At 46.3% G+C, this 26,018-nt stretch overlaps 1 protein-coding gene across 3 annotated transcripts in view; it reads left to right on the top strand.

The window, feature by feature from the left end:
• Positions 1-26,018, top strand: part of LOC141059241 (uncharacterized) — a 464,918-nt gene that overhangs the window by 16,995 nt on the left and 421,905 nt on the right. For 2 of the 3 annotated variants that reach the window (XM_073555540.1, XM_073555541.1), the window contains 10 exons: positions 1,151-1,300; positions 1,430-1,609; positions 1,693-1,816; positions 1,900-1,997; positions 2,201-2,291; positions 7,768-7,925; positions 9,711-9,860; positions 9,990-10,169; positions 10,253-10,376; positions 10,460-10,557. In XM_073555540.1, the coding sequence (XP_073411641.1) occupies positions 1,223-1,300; positions 1,430-1,609; positions 1,693-1,816; positions 1,900-1,997; positions 2,201-2,291; positions 7,768-7,925; positions 9,711-9,860; positions 9,990-10,169; positions 10,253-10,376; positions 10,460-10,557 (1,281 nt within the window). In that variant the 5' untranslated portion in view covers positions 1,151-1,222. Of the gene's footprint in view, positions 1-1,150; positions 1,301-1,429; positions 1,610-1,692; positions 1,817-1,899; positions 1,998-2,200; positions 2,292-7,767; positions 7,926-9,710; positions 9,861-9,989; positions 10,170-10,252; positions 10,377-10,459; positions 10,558-10,755; positions 10,847-18,216; positions 19,613-26,018 lie in introns of those variants that run through there. The other variant, XM_073555542.1, reaches the window with a different exon arrangement.

Here is a 26,018-nt window from a genome sequence, read left to right as displayed (position 1 = left end):
TGGAAACACAGAATTAGAAATGATTCTTTCTCCGCAGTTTCTTTTTTTTTTTTTTTTTCTGGAAATCCCTGCACCTGCCGCCACGCTGCCAGCACTGCTGCATTTTTTGTCATTGCCTGAATCAAATGAAAATTAAAAAGGACTGAAGTATTTTCTAAAATGGGTGACTGCTGACTTTCTACATTCCGGTGTCTTGATTATAAATAGTCTCACGTCTATGAACAACCCTGAAGATTTATTGTAGTGGAGGTTGTAACATTGGTTCAAGGTGTCCATATCCTGGGTAAAAACTTTCTATTTGGTGCCTCAACACTTCACTATAATTATTTTTGGAATATTTTCACACCTATATTTTTTTTTTTTGGTTCTTTTCATGTACTATATGGAGGTCTACATGGAGACATTGACATCAATTATATCCTGTCTTGTTGTTCTTACAAAAAATCTTTTCTAAAAGCCTCAAACTTCTGTGTGTGACTCAGAGCTGAGATCTAACGTGATAGAAGATTACAGTGCGGGGAAGACGGGAAACCTTCATATAGACGGCCGGTGGGGATGGAGTCAGTGACGGACTCTGGCCAAATATGTTTCTAGAGCCGTAGTAGAAGATGAAGATGTCGTCCTCACCATGAAGTAGTTATTTCTCCTGTCACGTATAATGAATATCTCCTGCAGTATTGCTAATGCCGATTCCAGTGTTGGGAAATGAGATGAAAATTAGCGTTATGGAAGATGAGTCTATGAGGAACGTATTCAGCTGCCGACTCCGAGGAAGAAACTGCTTGTTGTCTGTGGCCTAAATATATAGGTTTTATTAGTAGATTTCAGGGAAAAAAACAGAATGTTGTTAAGTAATAAAAATACCATTGCTGCTTGGGTCCCCGCCAGTCTCTGCATTTCCTGCTCAGTCCTAACGAACTTGTAATTCCTACAGCTAATCAGCTCTCAAAGCAGTGAGTAACATAGGCAGTGACTGGGAGCATGGAGGAGATGTTTTGGAAAGCAATTCAGCTTTTGTTCCAGTCCATGCAAGACTAGAGAATACAACATCTACACGTTCTCTCTCCTGTTATGGTTTCCCTTATTATCTCCAGTAATTGTATTATTACACAGGATTTTAGATGTTACATCGGCTCATCTTCTCATTCAGGTCTCTACAACATCGGATCCTCTCAGTGAAGATCTTCTACATAAGAGCATATTATTGATTTACCCATCAAGGATGGATATGGACAGGGACAAAATGGTGGAGAGGGTATTACACTTCACCCTTGAAATCCTCTTCCGGCTTACTGGAGAGGTGAGAGATTCTGATGACGTCACATTACATCAGTCTTATCTATGGGAATAACAGATGGACAGAACTGGAGAGGTGAGGACTCTGGGAATGTCTGTAGTGAGGTTTATTAATGTGTCTCTCCATAACCAGGATTACACAGTAGTGAAGAAGACCTCTAGTGAGCGCTGTCAGGACCCTGTGTCTGAGGGATGGGGAAGACCCCTGAGCCCAATCACGGGGCCTCCACCTCACCCCCTGATACATGAGGACATCAATGACCAGAAGATCCTAGAACTCACCTACAAGATGATTGAGCTGCTGACTGGAGAGGTGACAGTGCTGGGAATGCTGGGACATTATACAGTAACGCTATGAAGGAATCAGGGGGATGATAGTATCATTGTATGTGTCAGGTTCCTATAAGGTGTCAGGATGTCGCTGTCTATTTCTCCATGGAGGAGTGGGAGTATTTAGAAGGACACAGAGATCTGTACAAGAACATCATGATGGAGGTACCCCAGCCCCTCACATCACCAGGTAATAGACAGGACTAAATACACACGGCCTATAATTATCTGTATGTAGAGAATGAATTCAGTCCCTGTATGTGTTTCCTCCAGTTCTATCCAGTAAGAGGACAACACCAGAGAGATGTCCCCGTCCTCTTCTTCCACAGACCTGTAAACAAGAAGATCCCAATGTTCCTCAGGATCATCAGGTAGATGGAGAGAAGGTGTCATGAGATCTCCCCTATGATGTGTAGATGACTGTGAAGATCTTGTGCTCCGTCTTGTTTTATCCACCAGTATTGTACAGTATGTTTTGTACTTGTATAATGAGAGCTGTGGAGATGGCAGGATTAGAGCTTATCATAGATGTGACTTCTCCATCTGTCTGTGACTTTTACAATATTTGTTTCAGGGTGAAGATCTGACCCATATTAATACTACAGAGACATATGTGAGGGGTGATGAGCAGTGTAAGGAGGAGATTCCTACATATGACTACCCAGGTGAGTAGTAACCACTAAATGCAGAGAAGTCACTGATTCTTCTCAGTCACCGGCTATAGCTGCTGTGGTGTAGTCCGGCTATATCACAATCATGTGATCAACATTTTGCCTCTAGACCACAACATTCTCCTTCACCCTAAACTGCACAAGTTACTATGGGCATTGAAAGTCCTTTTCTATAGAACTTACAACCTTTAGGATCCACCTACCCCCTTGGATTAGGAGACGCTGACCGTTATCTGCCCAGTTTTGTAAACTACAAAGCCAAATGACAGTGTACGTAGAATGTGCTGACAAGTTAGAAAATTACTTGAAGAAAAATATTATGATGGGCCTGTAAGAGAAAGTGGAGGGTAATGATGCTGTTGGCTTCCTAGAACCCTGATATCTTATTGGATGAATCTACCTTCTCTCCCTTCTGTGCTGCTGAATGTCTCATATGGTTCCTGCAAGACCAGGTCCAGTCTTTCTGGCCAAACTTGGCTTTTATGATCAACAACATTAAATGTGCAGTGAGGCCAAGTGTGAATTTCTGTACAATAACAACAGAGTTTCCCTTTATCCTGACTTTTCAATTTGTTTTAAAAGCAACTAACTTCAAGGAGGATTGTGATAACCTACAGGAAAAACATTACACCTGTGCCATGATATAAATCTAAGCTGTGCGTGGCTGATGGCTGTAATATACACTCACTGGCCACTTTATTAGGTACACCTGTCCAACTGTGTGTTAAGACTTAATTTCTAATCAGCCAATCACATGGCGGCAACTCAGTGCATTTAGGCATGTAGACATGGTCAAGACAATCTCCTGCAGTTCAAACCGAGCATCAGTATGGGGAAGAAAGGTGATTTGAGTGCCTTTGAACGTGGCATGATTGTTGGTGCCAGAAGGGCTGGTCTGAGAATTTCAGAAACTGCTGATCTACTGGGATTTTCACGCACAACCATCTCTAGGGTTTACAGAGAATGGTCCGAAAAAGAAAAAAAATCCAGTGAGCGGCAGTTCTGTGGCCAGGAAATGCCATGTTGATGCCAGAGGTCAGAGGAGAATGGGCAGACTGGTTCGAGCTGATAGAAAGGCAACAGTGACTCAAATTGCCACCCGTTACAACCAAGGTAGGCAGAAGAGCATCTCTGAACGCACAGTGCGTCGAACTTTGAGGCAGATGGGCTACAGCAGCAGAAGACCACACTGGGTACCACTCCTCTCAGCTAAGAACAGGAAACTGAGGCTACAATTTGCAAAAGCTCATCGAAATTGGACAGTAGAAGATTGGAAAAAACGTTGCCTGGTCTGATGAGTCTCGATTTCTGCTGCGACATTCGGATGGTAGGGTCAGAATTTGGCGTAAACAACATGAAAGCATGGATCCATCCTGCCTTGTATCAACGGTTCAGGCTGGTGGTGGTGGTGTCATGGTGTGGGGAATTTTTTCTGGGCACTCTTTGGGCCCCTTGGTACCAATTGAGCATCGTTGCAACGCCACAGCCTACCTGAGTATTGTTGCTGACCATGTCCATCCCTTTATGACCACAATGTACCCAACATCTGATGGCTACTTTCAGCAGGATAATGCGCCATGTCATAAAGCTCGAATCATCTCAGATTGGTTTCTTGAACATGACAATGAGTTTACTGTACTCAAATGGCCTCCTCAGTCACCAGATCTCAATCCAATAGAGCATCTTTGGGATGTGGTGGAACGGGAGATTCGCATCAGGGATGTGCAGCCGACAAATCTGCGCCAACTGTGTGATGCCATCATGTCAATATGGTCCAAAATCTCTGAGGAATGCTTCCAGCACCTTGTTGAATCTCTGCCACGAATAATTGAGGCAGTTCTGAAGGCAAAAGGGGGTTCAACCCCTTACTAGCATGGTGTACCTAATAAAGTGGCCAGTGAGTGTACATTTATTCACTCCTTCAGGAGATGTGTTGGCATGGCTCGAGCCCTGGTTTCATGGATTCACTCCACATCTTAAATTCCATTATGTTTTCGATCCTAAGGAATTCTGATTACTGCACAATCTCTCCTGAAATGGAGAGCAATATTATTTTCTCTAATCTTCTGGTCAGGACTCATAGTAGCTCCAATGGTCCATCATAAATGAGTGCAACTCCGGTTTAGTGTTGGAGCTCTCAATCATATGTTGGTGTTGCAACATAGAATAAAAAATTTCTTTTTTTATAGGTTCTTTGTATCTGATAGTTTGATTGTGGTGGGATCGGCCTGCCTCACTTATGTGAGACCCCATTTTTCACATCTGACGTGTGTCACTTTGTGGTGATAACTTTGGAGTTCTTCACGAAGGATAATATGAAACAGGTGGACCATACAAATTATTTTCAAAATTATCTTGAATCTTCTGGTTCCCATGTCTCCTCCATTACCAGCGCTGCCTGCAGAGTGAATAAGGCGGTTCCTGGTGACAAGATGTGACATTGCACAAGCAGATCCCAGAGGAGATGGGACACACTATGTGCAGAAGACCTAATGTGACAAAAGGGCAAAAAACCCTTTTGGAGCTTTAGCAATCCCCATAAAGTGACTCTATTTTGGAAATTATAACGCCAAATGAATTACGGTAATCTTTAGAAGTAGGGAATATTTTGACTCCACGGGCACTTTCCGGATATTAGCATGCAGTGGATGATGGAGAGTGAAAAATGCTCATTTGCAGTTTTGTTACCCAACACATAGTGCCCAGATTGTGCTCCAGGAGACACACACCATAAATTAAGTGTGTTTTTATCACTATAGTAATGCCAAACACATGAATGCTAAATGTGGTTTGGGCACACTGCAAGGCTCAGAAGTGAGGGGGAGATTTGACTTTGGGAGAGCGTGTAGGGAAGTTGGACTGACAGACAGATCTGCCTGTAGTGAGAGACAGAGGGATGGCACAGTGTAGGTGTGAAAGCGCTGAGATAAAGAGAAAGAGTGTCGTATTATAGTTTGACCATTAGAGGGCAGTGGAGAGTGTAAGTGTGGCGCCCCTGAGGGTTCAGTTGCCACAGAGGTACTGCACCTCCTCCTGAGGTGTGGTACACCACCATCAAGGTGAGTTGGAGGCTCCTAACCACGCTCCAACACTCTCATCCCACACAACACTGTAGTTCAGCAAAGCGACATTGCGGCTCCCTGCTCAGAGTGTAGCAGAGCACCTTTGGTGGCTCCCTGCTTGGAACACGAAACGTGCTGGGAGGAGGGTGGAGTTTAGAATACATAAAAGAGTGGGAAGGTTTAGGATTTCAGGTCAGTCAGTCGGAGAGTCACTCCGAGAGAAGTGAAGAAAGAGGATCCCTGGGAGAGGGATGGAGGAAGGAGGTGCTGAAGCAGACCTCAGTGACCTGGGTCTGCTGGCACGGGAAAGGAAAGAAGGAGAAAGGCATTGAACCGAAACCTGATCTTCCATAAGAAGGAAAGACTAGTACGGAACGTAGGAGTAAAAGGGAACAGAGGATGTGGGTTAGAGGAAGAACCCTGCCTAGAAGTTCTAAGCACAAGGCCGGGGCCCGTTCCCCGAGGTTGTATGGACACTAATGGTTCTACAGCAGACACCGATGGAGTAGTGGGCTGTAAATGCACTACTCCCATCTAAGACTTGGGGGCACAACAGCAACATTGATAGTGAGCCGGGATTCAGGAGTAAGGAGTCCCCGAAGCAGGCTACAGCTGTCTGCCGTACAAGTAGAGTTCTTGGGAACATCTGTTAGGAGGAACTCCAGTGTAACTCAGTACTAGGAGTACTTCACACTTAAAGGCGCTATAAGAGGAGACGTTCAGAAAGGCACATGTTGGCGGAGTGTTGGAAGGGAGTGTCCTATCTTGCCTGGAGGTCGACTGAGTCCCTGCCCCGTTGGACACGGCACAGAGGCGGGCACCGGTGTGTACTACAGACTGTGGGTAAAGCTTTGGAACTACAAGCCCCGTGTCCTCCATTCATTACTGTGCCAACACACCTGGTACCGCTACATCTGGGTACCAGCTTCTACACTGCCCGCGCCTCTCAGCTATCCCTACATCCACACTGCCCTGGGACTACAGCTCCACCTGTGGGGAGCTTCACCGTCTTGGCTGCAACACACCACCAATCCCAGAGGATCTGCATGCAGCGTCGGCTTAACATCTCCCTTGCCGAACACCACAGGTGGCGTCACGAACTATTCATCAATTCTATTTCATTGTTCTTTCACCCCCTTTTGCCATGGAAACCCAAGGCCATGGACCGGGTGACAGCTTCCGTGACAACTCCCATTGAGATCAACGGGCCCGGTGCCGAGTACCCCGATAGCCCTGGCCGGGCTCTCCATAAGACTGGGACTGAATAACTGCCATTGGTCAGAGAAACTGTCAGGTGATAGTGGGCGGAGCTACCAAGACTGGGAGGATAAAAGGCTGAGGGAAGGTTCTGGAAGGTCCAGTCAGTGAGGGGAGAACACTTGAGAGGAAGTTCTGCTGCGGGGATAGACACAGATTATCAGACAAAGACGGTCTATGGGTATTGGACGAACTGTGTACTCAGAATGGTGAAGCGCTGTGGTGGATGGGCCTAGGGCGGCCACAGTGAAAAGAGCCACAGAGGACCACACGGTTATAATAACAAAGGAAGTGAAGGTACCCGGGTTTGTACACAGAGAAGTGTAAACTGCTGGCATGAGCTGCGGAGGTCGTCATAAGGACGGCCAATAAAAACGGACCTGTTGAATACCACCTCTGTCTCAGTATTATTATTATTATTATTATTTATTGTTCTAGCGCCATTTATTCCATGGCGCTTTACATGTGAGGAGCGGTATACATAAAAACAAGTACAATAATCTTAAACAATACAAGTCATAACTGGTACAGGAGGAGAGAGGACCCTGCCCGCGAGGGCTCACAATCTTCAAGGGATGGGTGATAATACAGTAGGCGAGGGTAGAGCTGGTCGTGCAGCGGTTTGGTCGATCGGTGATCGTGTCTGTCTGTGACACGATCAGTATCGTGTCTGTCGGCGGCAAGAAGCGGGTCACCCCCCCATCCCTGTTGGTTAAACTCTTACCCATCCTACAAGCGGATATTGGTGGATTGGTTTATGGAAGCCATGTTGCTTTTCAAGAGCCTTTGAGCCACTAATATTGTGGGAACATCTGTTTTTCCACTTACAGATGATGGACCGGAATGGTGACTTATTTTTTGTGAGATGAGTAGGAGTTTTTATTGATATTATTTTTGACTATATATCATCGATGGGTGGCTTTTTATTTATTCTGTTTTGGAGGCAGAAAGAATAAACAGTTAAACATCACGCTCCACTGGTTCATCCTATGAGGTTTTCTATTACACTGAGAGCTGTCATTGTCTTGGTGAATAATTTAAGATTTTTACATAACTTGCTATTTTTACTGAGAGTTTAAATAGAAATGTTCAAAAATATAAAATTTAAGGATGTTTTATTCAAAACTAAATATTGGTTTTATTCTTGGCAGGTGACTGTACCAGGAGATCAGAAAGACAGCTGAAATGTTCAGTTTTTAAATCTGATGATCTTGAGATCCCACAGGATACAACTGAAGTGATTGCTGTTACTCCAGATATACCATCATCCCTTCACAGCAAAGATCTCTCATCTGATCCTTTGAAACAGGTCCCATCTTCTGATTCATTACCGACCACTAAGGACAATCGAAGTCATAAAATAAGTATTAAAACATGCATTGCTTCTAAACAAAGAAGCCATTTTCACGTTCAGAATATGGAAATAGTTTTCCCCTCAAAGTCTTTTCTTAAACATCAAAAAATTCACACAGGGAAGAATACCTTTTTTGTTCCGAGTGTGGGAAATGTTTTAACAAGAAAGCGCAGCTTGATAGCCACCAGAGAACTCACACAGGAGTGAAGCTTTTCTCATGTTCAGAATGTGGGAAATGTTTTAACCGGAAATGGATTCTTGTTAGACATCAAAGAACTCACAAAGGGGAGAAGCCTTTTTCACGTTCAGAATGTGGGAAATGTTTTAACCAAAAATTGTATTTTCTTAAAGGGATTATCCACTACTGGAATAACCCTTTGTCTGTCATTCCTCACTATAGCTATTTTTGGAATATTTTCACACCGGTTTTTTTTTTTTTTGTTGGTGTTTATCAGGTATTATATGGAAGTCTACATGGAGACATTGGCATCAATTAACTACTGTCTTGTTTGTTCTTACAAAAAACCTTTTCTAAAAGCCTCAAACTTCTGTGTGTGAATCAGACCTGAGATCTAACGTGATAGAAGATTACAGTGCGGGGAAGACGGGAAACCTTCATATAGACGGCCGGTGGGGATGGAGTCAGTGACGGACTCTGGCCAAATATGTTTCTAGAGCCGTAGTAGAAGATGAAGATGTCGTCCTCATCATGAAGTAGTTATTTCTCCTGTCACGTGTAATGAATATCTCCTGCAGTATTGCTAATGCCGATTCCAGTGTCGGTAAATGAGACGAGAATTAGCGTTATGGAAGATGAGTCTATGAGGAACGTGTTCAGCTGCCGACTCTGAGGAAGAAACTGCTTGTTGTCTGTGGCCTAAAATATATAGGTTTTATTAGTAGATGCCAGGAAAAATCAGGGAAAAACACAGTATGTTGTAAAATAATATAAAATACCATTGCTGCTTGGGTCCCCGCCAGTCTCTGCATTTCCTGGTCAGTCCTAACGATCTTGTAGTTCCTACAGCTAATCAGCTCCCGAAGCAGTGAGTAAGGGCCCCATCACACATAGCAACTCACCAGCGATCCCAACAATGATGTCAACGTGTCAGGATCGGTGGTTAGCCGCTACATGATCGCTGGTGAGCTGTCAAATAGACAGCTTCACCAGCGATCAGCACCAGCGACGCCGAGTGCGGTGCAGCTGTGTACTTTAGTTACCAGCGCGCTGATGCAGGGAGCTGGTAACTAAGGTACACATCGGGTTTCTAAGTGACGCACGCCCTTTAGATACCCGATGTGTACCTTAGTTACCAGCTGATCCCTGGTCTCCCACCTGTCACACGCAGCGTGCTGGCAAGCGGGAGACTAGCGATCAAAGAAATGTCCAGGGCTTTCCAAAAGTGATCAGCGATACCGGCAGGGGGGCCGGTCGCTGATCGCTGTCGCACACAGCGATCTCGCTGGTGAGATCACTGTTGTGTCACAAAACTTGTGACTCAGCAGCGATCTCGCTAGCGAGATCACTATGTGTGACAGGGCCCTAACATAGCCAGTGACTGGGAGCATGGAGGAGATGTTTTGGAAAGCAATTCAGCTTATGTTCCAGTCGATACAAGACTAGGGAATACAACATCTACACGTTCTCGCTCCTGATATGTTTCCCTTATTATCTCCAGTAATTGTATTATTACACAGGATTTTTATGATGTTACATCGGCTCATCTTCTTCTCATTCAGGTCTCTACAATATCGGATCCTCTCAGTGAAAATCTTATACGTAAGAGAATTTTCCTGATTTACCCATCAAGGATGGATATGGACAGAGACAAGATGGCGGAGAGGATATTACACCTCACCCTAGAGATCCTCTTCCGGCTTACTGGAGAGGTGAGAGATTCTGATGACGTCACATTACATCATTCTTATCTATGGGAATAACAGATGGACAGAACTGGAGAGGTGAGGACTCTGGAAATGTCTGTAGTGAGATTTATTAATGTGTCTCTCCATAACCAGGATTACACAGTGGTGAAGAAGACCTCTAGTGAGCGCTGTCAGGACCCTCTGTCTGAGGGATGGGGAAGACCCCTGAGCCCAATTACAGGGCCTCCACCTCACCCCCTGATACATGAGGACATCAATGACCAGAAGATCCTAGAACTCACCTACAAGATGACTGAGCTGCTGACTGGAGAGGTGACACTGCTGGGAATGCAGGGACATTATACAGTAACACTATGAAGGGATCGGGGGGATGACGGTATCATTGTATATGTCAGGTTCCTCTAAGGTGTCAGGATTTCGCTGTCTATTTCTCCATGGAGGAGTGGGAGTATTTAGAAGGACACAGAGATCTGTACAAGAACATCATGATGGAGGTTCCCCAGCCCCTCACATCACCAGGTAATAGACAGGACTAAATACACACGGCCTATAATTATCTGTATGTAGAGAATGAATTCAGTCCCTGTATGTGTTTCCTCCAGTTCTATCCAGTAAGAGGACAACACCAGAGAGATGTCCCCGTCCTCTTCTTCCACAGGACTGTAAACAAGAAGATCTCCATGTTCCTCAGGATCATCAGGTAGATGGAGAGAAGGTGTCATGAGATCTCCCCTATGATGTGTAGACGGCTGTGAAGGTCTTGTGCTCAGTCTTGTTTTATCCACCAGTATTATATGTTTTATACTTGTGTAATGAGAACGGTGGAGATGGCAGGATTAGAGCTGATCATAGATGTGACTTCTCCATCTGTCTGTGACTTTTACAATATTTGCTTCAGGGTGAAGATCTGACCCATATTAATCCTACAGAGACATATGTGAGGGGTGATGAGCGGTGTAAAGAGGAGATTCCTACATATGACTACCCAGGTGAGTAGTAACCACTAAATGCAGAGAAGTCACAGATTCTTCTCAGTCACCGGCTGTGGCTGCTTTATCAGTGGTGTAGTCCGGCTGTATCACAGTCGTGTGATCAACATTTTGCCTCTAGATCACAACATTCTCCTTCACCCCAAACTGCACAAGTTACTTTGGGCATTGAAAGCCATTTTCTATAGAACTTACCACCAGGAGGATCCACCTACCCCCTGCAGACCCTTACCTGCCCAGATGAAGCCAAATGACAGCGTACATAGAATGTGCTGACAAGTTAGAAAATCACTTGAAGAAAAATATTATGATGTGCCTGTAAGAGAAAGCGGAGGGTAATGATGCTGTTGGCTTCCTAGATCCCTGATATCTTACTGGATGAATCTACCTTCTCTCCCTTCTGTGCTGCTGAATGTGCTCATATGGTCCCTACAAGACCAGGTCCAGTCTTTCTGGGAAAACTTTGCTTTTATGACTGACAACATTAAATGTGCAGTGAGGCCAAGTGTAAATTTCTGCATAATAACAGAGTTTCTCTTTATCCTAACTTTTCAATTTGTTTTTAAAGCAACTAACTTCAAGGAGGATTGTGATAAACTACATAAAATACATTACACCTGAGCCATGATATATCTCTAAGCTGTGCCTGACTGATGGCTGTAATATACATTTATTCACGCCTGCAGGAGATGTGTTGGAATGACTCGAGCCCTGGTTTCATGGATTCACTCCACGTCATAAATTCCATTATATTTTCAATCCTAAGGAATTCAGATTACTTCACAATCTCTCCTGAAATGGGGAGCACTTTCTCTACTCTTCTGGTCAGGACTCACAGTAGCTCCAATGGTCCACCATAAATGACTGCAACTCTGGTTTAGTGTTGGAGCTCTCAATCATATGTTGGTGTTGCAACATAGAATAAAAAATGTCTTTTCTCCTTCGTCTCATTGGGGGACACAGATACTGTGGGTGTATGCTTCTGCCGCTAGGAGGCTGACACTAAGTGAAAAAAAGAGGTTAGCTCCTCCTCCGCAGTATACACCCTCGCCCCTATTGCGGGCTGAAATCAGGTTTTTGCTTAGTGTCCTATGGAGGCACACACAGTCTGGATCTCTCCAGACTATTTTTTTCTAGTTTACTATGAAGATGAGACAGGGGCGACGGATCCTATTGAAAGGGTCCGATCTCCCCAAACCATCAACGGGCGAGCACGCGTTGAGTATCGTCTCCGCGTATCCTTTCCCGCACCGAGGGACATCTCTTGGACTTTTCCCCAGACATCTATTTTTTTCTTTGTTTTTTATTTTATGAAGATAAGACAGGGGCAACGCATCCTATTGAAAGGATCCGATTTCCCCAAACCATCAACGGGCGACCACGTGCGAGTATCCCTCCACGTATCCTCTCCCGCGACGTGGGACATTATGCCAGACTTAGCCCTGTCCACCCCTAGGTATTGAAACCATGGGCTTGCACAGAGGCACAAGACTAGTCTGTGCGGCCCCCACTGCTCCACCAACGCTAGACGGCGGTGCTGCAAGGTGGCGGACGGTCCCTCTCCTCACCCCCTGAAGGGGTTAGATGGAGCTAGGGTGCCTGCACCGTCCTATTTTTTATCAAAGACCCCCTCACATACCTGCGCTCAGGCTGAAGAAGATCATCGGTGAGGAGAGGGTCGGGGAGGGCTCCTGCGAAGATTTCGGGCTGGAGCCCACAGCCGCAGCACGCCTCACGGTGTCCACTAGCCATGCAAGAGAAGGGCTGGATCTGTCAGGACAGGAACACTGCGCCGGTCAGTAGCGCCACTTTTGGTACCGCGCCCCCCCCCCAGTCGGGTAGGGGAAAAATTGAGGCCGCGGCTTCGGCCGGAGCTAGGCCGCGGCCGGAAGTTCCGCCCTCAGGGCCGCGTGTCACTTCCGGCAGCCCGCCCCGCACTCGGTGGCGGTAAAAATCGAGGCCCCGGCTTCGGAGCACAGGCTAGGCTGCAAGGTGGGAGTACCGCCCCTAGAGCGATTTTACAGGCTGGTGCGCGCCACAGATGTCGGCGCGCGATTTAAAGGAAGCATCCAGGACAGGGGGCCGCAGGACTGGGGTAAGTGCTGCCCGAGAGGCTACCTCCTCCCCATATCCCCAGCAGCGGACAGATACAGCATGACCGAACAAAAGCAATGACGCACACGTTCTTTTACGCGGCATGCGCCGTTTCCGCGGGCGCAGAGCAGCATTTATGCGAAGCCAAACGCGCCCAGGAGCCCTCCCCTGCGATTGCGACCAATGTGTCAAATGCCCCGGAGTGGGCCCGATCACTGTCACAGTACATGGCGTCGCTTACGAGAGCAATAGAATCCCTTCAAGCCCCAGATAGGGACAGTGTCTCGCCACCTTCAGAGGAAACCTCCACCTCACAGGAGCCTCCGGCCTGCAGGGGCCGCTCTCACTCCAGGCAGACCCGGGGGAAACGAATCCACACGGTGTCGCCCAGTCCATCCGGTGCCTTCGGCATCCGTAAGATCTGCTTTTTGCTCCCCGTCACCAGTGGTTGATAGCGAGCAGACCTCAGATTGCGACTCAGACGAGCCCATGGACCTGGACACTCCAGGTTCACGTGAAACAGTGGACAGCCTCATAGAAGCCATCAATCAGACCCTGGGGATTGAGGATGACACCGCAGCGGCTAAGGGGTGTAAAGTGGCATGTAAACGGGTGAAGCGGCTGCACAGAATTTTTTCCTCTCATCCTGAGTTTGAGGACATAGTGCAGCGGCACAGAGAACGTCCAAAATTGCATTTTTCTCGGGTTAAAGGGCACTCAAAACGTTATCCGTTTGCTCCAGACCTCCGTAAACAATGGATGGAATCCCCGATAGTGGATCCTCTGGTTTCACGCCTGGCCACTAAGACTCTGTTATCTGTCCCTAAGGTTTCCTCGATTAAAGATCCCACGGACTGCCTTATTGAGAGCCTAGGTCGTTCAGTATATGAGGCATCAGGGTCTGCACTCGCTCCCTCGTTCGCAGCAACTTGGGTAGCCAAGGCTATGATATCATAGTCAGAAACATTAAACAAGGTCGCGCAGGAGCAGGATCTACCTGCAGAGATCTCGGAGGTCACATGTCAGATGACGATAGCCGGAGATTATGTATTGAATGCGTCTTTGGATGCGGCCAATTGTTCAGCACTTGCTGCCGCTAATGCAATCTCTATCTGAAGAGCCCTGTGGTTGAGGACATGGCGGGCCGATTCTACTTCCAGGAAGTCCTTGACTTCCCTGCCTTATCAGTGCGGCCGCCAATTTTTGTATCAATTTATCTCTGACTCCACAGGAGGAAAGAGCGGGTTTCTCCCTCAACAGAAGGTTAAATCGTTTTTTCGTCACCCGGCTCAGGCACGTTTTCGGGCCTTTCGCAGTGCCACCGGCCATTCTAGGCCGGGCGTGACGGCATTGGTCAGGTGGTGGCCGCTAAGCAGCCTGAGCCTGGTCCGGGACCCTAATAGGAGACCGGTCCGGGGTCATGCGTTAAAAGACTCCGGGTGGACTACGGGGCCCAATTCCACCACCTCAGGCCGCCCCAATCAGGATAGGGAGCGGCAGGTCATATAGAGCCAACCCATTGGGGAGAATGCGTGCTCAACAGGCCAGATCGAGGGAACCCAGATCCTAAGGTTCATCGGCCAAATGACTCGAGGTCTTTACCAGACGACACCAGCAAAGTGGGCGGCCGCCTACTCTGTTTTCACCACGTCTGGGCCAACATCGCTCACGACGCATGGGTAAAAGAATTGGGTGTCCTCCGGTTACAAAATAGAATTTGTCAGATACTCTCCAAGATGGTTTTTTCTTTCCCGGCTTCCCAGGGTGGATACCCAGGTAAGGGCTCTATTGGGAGCCATCAAGTCGCTCCTGCACAACGGAGTCATTGTTCCAGTGCTGGACAGAAGAGCTCAGGGATTTCATTCCAACCTTTTTGCGGTTCTCAAAAAGGACGGGTCTGTCAGGCCTGTTTTTTTGGACCTGAAGCTTCTGAACAAATTCATCAGGATCAGACATTTCCGGATGGAGTCTCCGTTCAGTCATAGCGGTCATGGAGCAGTGAGAATACTTGGCCTCAATTGACAGCCAGGACGCATTTCTGCATATTCCCATTTTTTCCTCCTCATCAGAGGCGGCTACGCTTCGCCATCAGCGTTCAGCATTTGCAGTTCGTAGCGCTACCCTTCGGGCTAGCCACGGCTCCCAGAGTGTTCACAAAGATTATGGCAATTGTCAGGGCCACACTACATTCTCGAGGCATAGTCATCTTGCCTTATCTGGACGACCTCTTCGTCAAGGGCCCGTCAATACGGGCATGTGAGGAAGGTGTCAACATCACGCTAGATACTCTTGCCGCTTAGATGGTTGGTCAATGCAAAGAAATCATCTCTTGTGCCAGCTCAGAGGATCTCCTTCCTAGGAATGATCTTCGACGCTTGCTGAAGGTTGATAATTCTCCCTCAGGAAAGGGCGCTAGTCTCCGGCAGGGAGTCCGGACACTATGCCAACCAGTCCCTCATACCATCCGATCCGCGATAAGGATCCTAGGGAAAATGGTGGCAGCAATCGAAGCGATAACTTTTGTCCAGTTCCATCCTTCACCCCCTGCAGCACGCCTCGTGTCAGCCTGGGACAAGAATCCTTTCACGCTCGATCGGCGGTGCAAACTGTCCTCTCAAGTCAGGCAGTCGTTCGGATGGTGGATAACCAGTTCTTCTCTGGCCTAGGGGAAACCTTTCCCCCATGTCATGGGCTGATAATGACAATCAATGTCAGTCTCCTCGGTTGGGGAGCGGTGTTTCGCCGCCACAGGAGGCACGCCTCCCGATCAACTTATTGGGGATACGAGCAATTCGGCTGGCTCTGCAGAAGTTTCATCACTTTCTAGCGGGCCGCCCCGTCCGGATTCCATCGGACATCGCCACGGCAGTGGTTTACATAATTTGTCAGGGGGGCACCCGCAGCAGAACAACCATGCACGAGGTGGAGCACATTCTTCAGTAGGCCGAAGCAAATCACTCGGTGATTTCGGCTGTCCACATCCCGGGCGTGGAAAATTGGGCGGCAGACTTCCTCAGCCGGCAGGGTCTTGCATCCGGAGAGTGGTCTCTACATCCCGAAGTTCTTCAACAGATTTGTCAACTGTGGGGAGCTCCGGATGTGGACCTGATGGTTTCCAGAGTGAATGCCAAGGTGCCCACATATGTCGCTCGGGCCAGGGACCCGCAGACATTTGCGGTGGACACGTTTGTTCTACCATGGAACCTGTATCGCCTCCCATATCTATTTTCCCCACTGCCACTACTCTCGAGAGTGAGCAAAGGGATCAAGACGGAAGGGGGGCCGGCGATTCTGCTGGCCCCAGACTGGCCCTGTCGAGCGTGGTACGCAGATCTAAGGCAGCTGCTCGCCGATGTTCCTGGGCGCCTGCTAGAGCGCCCAGATCTACCGCCTCAAGGGCTAATTTGCCACCCGAACTCAGGGACCCTGTGTTTGACGGCAGGGCCGTTGAATCTTGGATTCTAACCCAGGCAGGGTTCGGGAGCAAGGTGGTCGCTACAACGATTAGCGCCCGGAGGCCTGCTTCAGCATGAATTTACCACCACACCTGGAAGGTGTTCTTTGCTTGATGTCGAGGCCGCGGTGTTTCTCCGCTAAGATTCTCGATCTCCAACATCTTGGTTTTTCTCCAGTCGGGCTCAGAGAGCCCGGATAGCTCAGTCGGTGGAGCATTAGACTCGGGCTTTGCCCCAGGTTTCTGCAGGAGACAAATGTCGGCCTTATCCGTCCTGTTCCAGTGCAGGGTTGCTACCAATTTGCAGGTGAAAACTTTTCATCCGGGGAGTGTCCCACTTGATACCTTCCTATATGGCGCCGATGGACGCCTGGGTTCCTAACGTGGTCCTAAGTGTTCTGCAGGAAGCTCCATTGGAACTGCTTCAGGATATAGCTTTGAGGTACCTTTCCTGGAAAGTTGTTCCCCTAGTGGCCATCACTTCCATCAGGCGGGTTTCAGAGCTGGCGGCTCTATCCTGCCGAGCTCCGTTCCTCACTTTCCATAGGTATAGGGTGGTCTTCAGACCAGCCCCTCTTTTTCTGCCGAAGGTCGTGTCCTCTTTGTCACATCAATGAAGATGTTGCTTTGCCTTCATTTTGTCCAGCACCGGTGCACCGTGTGGAAGAAGGCTCTTCACACGTTAGACCTGGTAAGAGCCCTCCGGAGGTACGTGTCACGGACGGCACCCTTTCCTCAGATGGACACGCTGTTCGTGCTCCCTGAAGAACGCAGGAAGGGACTCACTGCCGCAAAGTCGACCATAGCCAGATGGATTCGTTTACTTATTTGATATAAGGGTGGTGTTTTTCCTTTGGACATGTACCTGTATTAAGGCTGATTTTTTTGTCCTCCTACTGCTTTGGCACCAAACTGATTTCAGCCCGCAATAGGGGCGAGGGTGTATACTGCGGAGGAGGAGCTAACCTCTTTTTTTCACTTAGTGTCAGCCTCCTAGCGGCAGAAGCATACACCCACAGTATCTGTGTCCCCCAATGAGCGTCTCGGAGAAAAGGATTTTACGGTGAGTACTCACAAAAATCCATATTTTTGGAGCATTAGAAATCCTATAAAGTGACTCTATTTTGGAAATTATACCACCGAATGAATTAATCTTTAGAAGTAGGGAATATTTTGACTCCACAGGCACTTTACGGATATTAGCACCCAGTGGATGTTGGAGAGTGAAAAATGCACATTTACAGTTTTATTGCCTGACACATAGTGCCCAGAATGTGCTCCAGGAGACACACACCACAAATTAAGTGGGTTCTTCTCACTATAGTAATGCCAAGCACATGGATGCTAAATATGTTTTGGGCACACTGCAAGACTCAGAAGCAAGGGGAAGATTTGACTTTGTGAGAGCGGATATTGCTGGATTGGTTTATGGAAGCCATGTTGCTTTTCAAGAGCCTTTGAGCCACTAATAGTGTGGAAACTTCTGTTTCTCCACTGACAGATGATGGACCTGAGTGGTGACTTATTTTTTGTGAGATGAGTAGGAGTTTTTATTGATATTATTTTTGACTACATATCATCGATGGGTGGCTTTTTATTTGTTCTTTCTGCCTCCAAAATATAATAAACAGTTAAACATCACGCTCCACTGGTTCATCCTATGAGGTTTTCTATTACACTGAGAGCTGTCATTGTCTTGTTGAATAATTTAAGATTTTTACATAACTTGTTATATTTACTGAGAGTTTAAGTAGAAATGGTCAAAAATATAAAATTTAAGGATGTTCTATTCAAAATTAAATATTGGTTTTATTCTTGGCAGGTGACTGTACCAGGAGATCAGAGAGACAGCTGAAATATTCAGTTTTTAAATCTGATGATCTTGAGATCCCACAGGATACAACCGAAGTGATTGCCATTACTCCAGATATACCATCATCCCTTCACAGCAAAGATCTCTCATCTGATCCTTTGAAACAGGTCCCATCTTCTGATTCATTACCGACTACTAAGGAAAATCGAAGTCATAAAATACGCATTAAAACAAGCATTGCTTCTAAAGCAAAGAAGCCATTTTCCCGTTCAGAATATGGAAATAGTTTTCCCCTCGAAAAGTCTTTTCTTAAAGATCAAAAAATTCGCACAGGGAAGAAAACCTTTTTTTGTTCTAAGTGTGAGAAATGTTTTAACCAGAAAGCGCAGCTTGATAGCCACCAGAGAACTCACACAGAGGAGAAGTCTTTTTCATGTTCAGAATGTGGGAAATGTTTTAACCGGAAATGGATGCTGGTTAGACATCAAAGAACTCACACAGGGGAGAAGCCTTTTTTATGTTCAGAATGTGGGAAATGTTTTAACAGTAAAGGGCATCTTGATAGCCACCAGAGAATTCACACAGAGACGAAACCTTTTTCATGTTCAGAATGTGGGAAATGTTTTAACAGGAAAGCGCATTTTGATAGACACTGGAGAACTCACACAGGGGAGAAGCCTTTTTCATGTTCAGAATGTGGGAAATGTTTTAAGCAGAAATCAGAATGTGTTATACACCAGAGAATTCACACAGGGGAGAAACCTTTTTCATGTTCAGAATGTGGGAAATGTTTTAAACGGAAATCAAATGTTGTTATACACCAGAGGACTCACACAGGGGAGAAGCCTTTTTGCTGTTCAGAATGTGGGAAATGTTTCCACCATAAACACGGTCTTGTTATTCACCAAATAACTCACACAGGGAAGAAGCCTTTTTCATGTTCAGAATGTGGGAAAAGTTTTAACCAGAAATCAGATATTGATAAGCACCAGAGAACTCACATAGGGGAGAAGCCCTTTTCATGTTCAGAATGTGAGAAAAGTTTTAACCTCAAAGAGCATCTTGATAGACATGAGAGAACCCACACAGTGTAGAAACCTTTTTATTGTTCAGAATGTGAGAAATGATATGTTAAGAAATCATCTCTTCTTAGTCACCAAAGAATTCACAAAAGGGAAAAGGCTTATTCATATTCTTAATGTAGCGAATGTTTTACACGGAAATCAACTCTTAATAAACTTCCAAAAGGTCACACACAGGTGAAGCCTTTTTCACGTTCAGAATGTTAGAAATGTTTAAACCAAATATTGTATCTTCTTAAAGGGATTATCCACTACTCGAACAATCCTTTGTTATTCCTCATGTTTGGCCTGATTAAAATAAAAACACTTGTTCTCTCGTTCCATTACGGCTCTATCCAGCGGTGTTGGGACTTGCATTCCGTGTCACAGTTATTGACACGGTACAGAGATTAGAGGATGATGTAATACAAGGCAAACAAGGTGTGGGCCATCATAATGCTAATAAACACTGTATCTTCACAGCCAGCAAATAAACATTGTGCTTAATATGGTTGATGACCAAGAAAATCACAATAATATCCAGATAAGGGGTATACCTGAAAGTATTAATACACAAACACTTATGGCAACTTTGCGGGCATTATTCAATAATATCCTTGTTGATCCTATTGATAAGGAGCTGGAGATTGACAAGGTGCACCATACACTAGGCAAACATGACTCATGTTGATTTAAATGGAAAATCAGATCTATCTTGAATGACACTTGGTAAAGGAAGGGTGCTGAAACCACTACTTGATGCCCTCTAGGAAAATGGGCAGATGTACTCCTAGGGGTGCCTCTTCCAGCTACAGGTCCAGAAAAATGGTACACTTTTTGTTTTGAAATATCCAAGCGACATGAGACCACTCTGTGATACCCTGGACATTCCCAGAATCCATATATCTGACTGGAGACCTGCGCCACCATTGCCACAGAGAGTTCCAGCACGTCACAGAAAAAGCTCAATGGATCAAGAATTTGATGACGATGCACCTAGACCAGCGATAGTGAGGCTTTTTGAGACCGAGTGCCAAACTGCAAACTAAAACCCAATTATTTATGACAAGGTGCCAACAGGGCCAGCAGTGCACAAAAGGAGAGTCTGCAGCTGCCAACTCTCTTCCCTGTACAGTTCTTGCCATCCCTAAACCCTGATGATCAAGTTTAATATGTAAACATCTCACTGATTTTAAACTTACCTTTGCAGTCTCTTCTTCTGTTCAGCAGGGGGGCTTCAAGCTCATGTGTGCTGATCACACACTGAAACTGAACCACTCACACTGACCTTTCCAGACACAGCAGTTGGATTGATGTTTATGGAAAAAATGCACGATATTAGATAGATTTTAGCATGGAATGCAAGCAGATTCCACGCTGAAATCCACTTCTACATTTCACAGTATGAATATCTCTAATCTCTAGCCACAGTCACACAAATGTGATAACACTTACTGTATCTGGCTGCTGCCGACTTCTGAATCCTGGCATGGAGATGGCTGGCTTGGGAAGCCAGCTGGCTTGTAGATGGCACCTGGCAAGAATGGCAGGCTAGGAGGCTTCACCGTGAACTGAAAAAGTATAAATATTTGCCTTGGCTCCACATTTCACAAAAATGTTAAAAAAAATGCTGGCGGGGCGTGGCTATGTAACGAGCGAGAGAAGACGCTTGCTAGGGGAGCTCCTCAGAATCCTGATATATCCTGGAATCTGGACCCTTTCTGCGCAACTCACCTGAGGCTATCTGGACCCCCTGGATGTCGGGATCCCCCTGGTGCCCCGCAGGAGGACGTGAGGTGGCTGTTGTAAGCGGACGGCCCTGGAGACCGGAGCGGGCGGCTGATCCTGCTCCCCCACGAGGCAGCAGCCATCTTGGACGCGCTGCTCTGCTACTGAGAGCTGCGGCGTCGGCTCACACCGCTGCACCGCCGGCAGTGAAGCCATTGGCTGGCAGATAGAGGGGACACGCGGTGAGTGCCCTGAAAGATTGGGCCCCGCGTGTTATTTCCCCTCCGTTAACTCCTCACTGCGCTGGCTGGCGCCATTACTGAGGGAGGCTCAGCGCACGCTCCCCCATTGCTGCTGTCTCTGTGGGGCCCCCTCTCCCTCCCCTGACCGCAAGGAACTCTCTTGGAATAGTGCTCACAATTTTATGTGGCCTCCTTTCTGCAGCCTGAGCTGGAACTATAATTATCTATTAATAGCCCTGCTGTGATTGCCCTCTGTGGTGGGAAGTGTCCGAGACACGCATTTCTGGCTGTATCATTGGATCTCACTGTAACCTGTCATGAGTCGATTTAAGGGGTCAGGAGCGGCAGAAAAACTAAAAGAGTTTGTAAGACCCGATCCCACAGAAATACTTCCTCTCAAGTCCAACGCAAAAATCGTCCATCTGGGGGGGAGGAAGAGACCCTTAAACAGGCGTCTGAGCAATTGATGCAGGCTCTCTCTCTGACCAGGATATCCCTGACCGAGAAAATTGAGGATGTTTACACGGAGGTGGGGAGACTTCGTCAGGATATGCAGGCCATGAAGGGACATATTACGGAGGTGGAGACGAGGGTGTCCAGGGTGGAGGATACCAATACACCTATGGAGGCTAAATTAACGAAGGTGGCGGGCTCCATGAATGCTTGGAAGCTAAAGGCGGATGACTTGGAAAACAGAATGCGTCGGAATAATATCCGCATCATTGGTCTGCCTGAACGCTCGGAAGGTCAGCATCCTGAGCAGTTTCTGGAAGGCTGGCTTAAAGCCTCCCTGGGAGATGAATTCTCCTCAATGTTTGCTATTGAAAGAGCTCATAGGGTCCCTACAAAACCCCTGCCTCCGGGGGCCCCGCCTCAGCCTTTCCTGGCGCGCCTCCTTAATTGTAAGGACAGAGATGCCATTCTGCGTCTTGCACGACTAAAAAGTCCCATCAAGTTCAATAATGCTGTAATCTCCATCTTTCCGGACTTTTCCATGGAACTACAGAAGCAGCGGGCACAATTCATTGAGGTCAAGAAATGGCTCAGGGACAGAAACATTGTGTACTCGATGATATATCCGGCCCGGCTTCGGGTTGTTCACGGGGGTACCTCCGTGTTTTTCACGGATCCAGCGGAGGCGACTGAATGGCTGCGGTCCCATGGGGGATCCCCTGCGAAGGAATCCTAATGTGACAGCTGTTAATTCGGATCCTTTCAGTTAAAGGTCTAATTGGAGCTCTCTCGGCGAGTATCCAGTTACCAACAGTACCGGACGCTGTGTTCAGTGATGGTATCCCCTTACCTATTTTTTGATGGGGGCCTGAGACTGTGCTCCTATATTACTAGGTTCTTGCTTTGTTTTTTATTTTTCAAAGGTTTTAATTTTTATAGTTATTTAGGTAAATGCCGCAGCCGATGCCAACTTTGTTCTCTAGGTGATATCTCTGCATTATGTTTGAGTACCATTGTGCAACATATCCAGATGGACGGGAATGGGTTCTGAGTTGATTTGTATGACCTGGAATGTAAGAGGCATAAAACCCCCCCCGAAAGAAAATTAAGGTGTTCTCACAAATTAGACAATATCGCCCTCACATTGTGGCTTTGGTTGAGACACACCTGACCAAGGATACGGTTCGGTGGGTGCAAAAACCATGGGTACAGTGGTTTATACATGCTTTTCACACTAGTTATTCAAGGGGTGTTTCACTATGAATACATAAAGATGTTCGGTGAGAGACCAGGGAGGCCTAGAAAGATCCTGAGGGACGGTTCGTGCTTGTACATGCGCTAAAATTAACGCTCAGAAATATGTTATTCTATGTATCTACAACCCCCCCCCCCCCCCCGGCCAATATGTCAATTATCCAGAAGGCACTGAGGTTTGCCCTGAATTACCCAGATGCACACGTCATTTGTATGGGAGATTTTGATTTGGTTGTGAATAATCATCTTGATAGATTGAGGCTAGGCGATGGAGTACAGATGGGACCCCCCCCCCCCGGATACATCCCAGCTGTCACAATTTATGGTGAGCAGCGGGTGGCTGGATCTATGGAAAATACGCCATCCTGAGACGAGGGAGTATACTTGCCATTCCTCCACTAGACACTCTCTGTCTCGCATAGACTACATTTTTTGATCCAGCAGCCTGGCGGTATGGGTAGATGACATTGAACATGGCAGTAGGGGGATTTCAGACCATAGTCCAGTTCTTAAACTTAAGTACGGCCCACCGACCAGTAGGATGACATGGAAATTGAACCCCTTTTGGCTGAAGTTGATAAAATCGCCCAACAGAACGATAGATCAGTTACGTTGCTTTATCTCATCCCACCCTGAACCCCGAAATGTTAATTTATTTTGGGACGCTCTTAAAGCTTATTTACAGGGTTGTTTATCCTCGACGATCTCTTATATTAAACGAGTGACATCGGAGGAGGATGGCGAGATGGAGCGGCGTCTGAAGGATTCGGAGACAGCCTACATATCTGATCAAACTAATAGTAATAGGGTGGAGTGGTTGACTGCTCAAAGGTTATATACTCAATATATTGACACTAAAACTAAACGTAAATTATTTTTCACCCGACAATCTTATTTTGAGGTGGGGAATCAAGCAAGTAAATTTTTGGCTTAGTATGACAGCATAATACAACTAACACAATTCTACAGGTTCGCAACTCAGATGGTACTTTGGTTTCTTCATCTGAGGAAATACTGAAATGTTTTTCTGAATATTATAGTTCATTGTATAATTCTAAGACTGATGTTGATGGCCCGGGGTGTCTAAATTATCTGTCAGACATAGAGTTTCCCACAGAGTCCTTCCCAGCAGGCCTATATTGGTGCTGAGTTTACTCTAGAGGAGGTAGAGGATGCCATAAAGGATATGGCCCCTGGGAAGGCCCCTGGGCCGGATGGATTCGCTATCGAACTGTATAGGAAATACCAGGAGATACTGGCGACCTTTTTGTTGACGGTGTTTCTTGGGTTTTTTGGAGCGGGGTTGCATGCCGGTTTCCTTCTATGAGGCTAATATAATAGTTTTAAAAAAGGAGGGGAAAGACCCTTTAGATTGTGGATCATATAGGCCCATATCATTGGTAAATGTGGATTATAAGATTTTTACCAAAATTTTGGCCAAAAGGTTGAATTCAGTCATATCAGACCTCATACACTCTGACCAAACTGGCTTTATGCCCGGTAAGAGCACCTCCATCAATATTAGACGAGTCCAGTCAGTGGTCCAATATAGCTCTCTGGTACCAGACAATGAATGGGCATTGGCATCGCTGGATGCGGCCAAGGCCTTTGACTATCTTGAATGGCCTTTTCTCCGTGCATGTTTGCAGAGGTATGGATTCGGTGATAGATTCCAAAAATGGGTCGGTATTTTATACATGAAGCCTAAGGCCTGGGTCATAGAATCGTAGAGTTGGAAGGGACCTCCTGGGCCATCTGGTCCAACCCCCTGCTCAAAGCAGGATTCGCTAAATCATCCCAGTCAGATGTCTGTCCAGCCTCTGTTTGAAGACTTCCATTGAAGGAGAACTCACCACTTCTCGTGGCAGCCTGTTCCACTCATTGATCACTCTAACTGTCAAAAAGTTTTTTCTAATATCTAATCTGTGTCTCCTCCCATTCAGTTTCCTCCCATTGCTTCTAGTCTTTCCTTGTGCAAATGAGAATAAAGTTGATCCTTCTACAATGTGACAGCCCTTTAGATATTTTTAGACAGCTATTAAGTCTCCTCTCAGTCTTCTCTTTTGCAAACTAAACATTCCCAAATCCTGCAACCTTTCCTCATAAGACAGGGTTTGCAGACCGGTCACCATTCTGGTCGCTCTTTTCTGAACTTGCTCCAGTTTGTTGATGTCTTTTTTAAAATGTGGTGCCCAAAACTGGACACAATATTCCAGATGAGGTCTGACCAAAGAGGAGTAGAGGGAAATAATGACTTCACGTGATCTAGACTGTATGCTTCTGTTAATACATCCTAGAATTGCATTTGCCTTTTTTGCTGCTGCATCACACTGTTGACTCATATTCAGTCTGTGATCTATTAGTATACCCAAGTCTTTTTCACATGTGCTGTCACTTAGCCCTATTCCTCCCATTCTATATATGCTTTTTTCATTTTTATTGCCCAGATGTAGTACTTTGCATTTCTCCCTGTTAAAAACCATTCTGTTAGTTGCTGCCCACTTCTCCAGTTTATTTAAATCTTTTTGAATCCTCTCTCTCTCTTCTCTAGTATTAGCTATCCCTCCTAGCTTTGTGTCATCAGCAAATTTAATCAGTTTACCCTCAATTCCTTCATCTAAATCGTTGATAAAGATGTTGAACAATACAGGGCCCAGGACAGAGCCCTGTGGTACCCCACTTGAGACATTCTTCCAACTGGATGTGCAGCCATTTACGACCACTCTTTGGGTCCGATCACTAAGCCAGTTATGAATCCACCTAACAGTTGCCTTGTCCATTCCATACTTAGTCTCTCATACAATCCTTATTGAAAAAATGACTATGTCAAATGCTTTGCTGAAGTCAAGATATACTATATCTACAGCATTTCCTTGATCCACCCAATCAGTGATTCTGTCATAGAAGGAAATTAAGTTAGTCTGACATGACTTATTAGTTACAAACCCATGCTGACTCTGTTTAATCACTTCATTCTTATCCAGGTATTGACATACATGTTGTTTAATAATTTGTTCAAAGATCTTTCCTGGTATAGAAGTCAGACTCACCGGCCTGTAGTTGCCTGGGTCCA

The sequence above is a fragment of the Dendrobates tinctorius genome, unplaced genomic scaffold (assembly GCF_039654945.1).
Source record: "Dendrobates tinctorius isolate UK_male_01 unplaced genomic scaffold, ASM3965494v1 ptg000226l, whole genome shotgun sequence".
NCBI lineage: Eukaryota > Metazoa > Chordata > Amphibia > Anura > Dendrobatidae > Dendrobates > Dendrobates tinctorius.
Note: the sequence above shows the minus strand (reverse complement) of the source record. Positions and strands in the feature narration are given on the sequence as shown.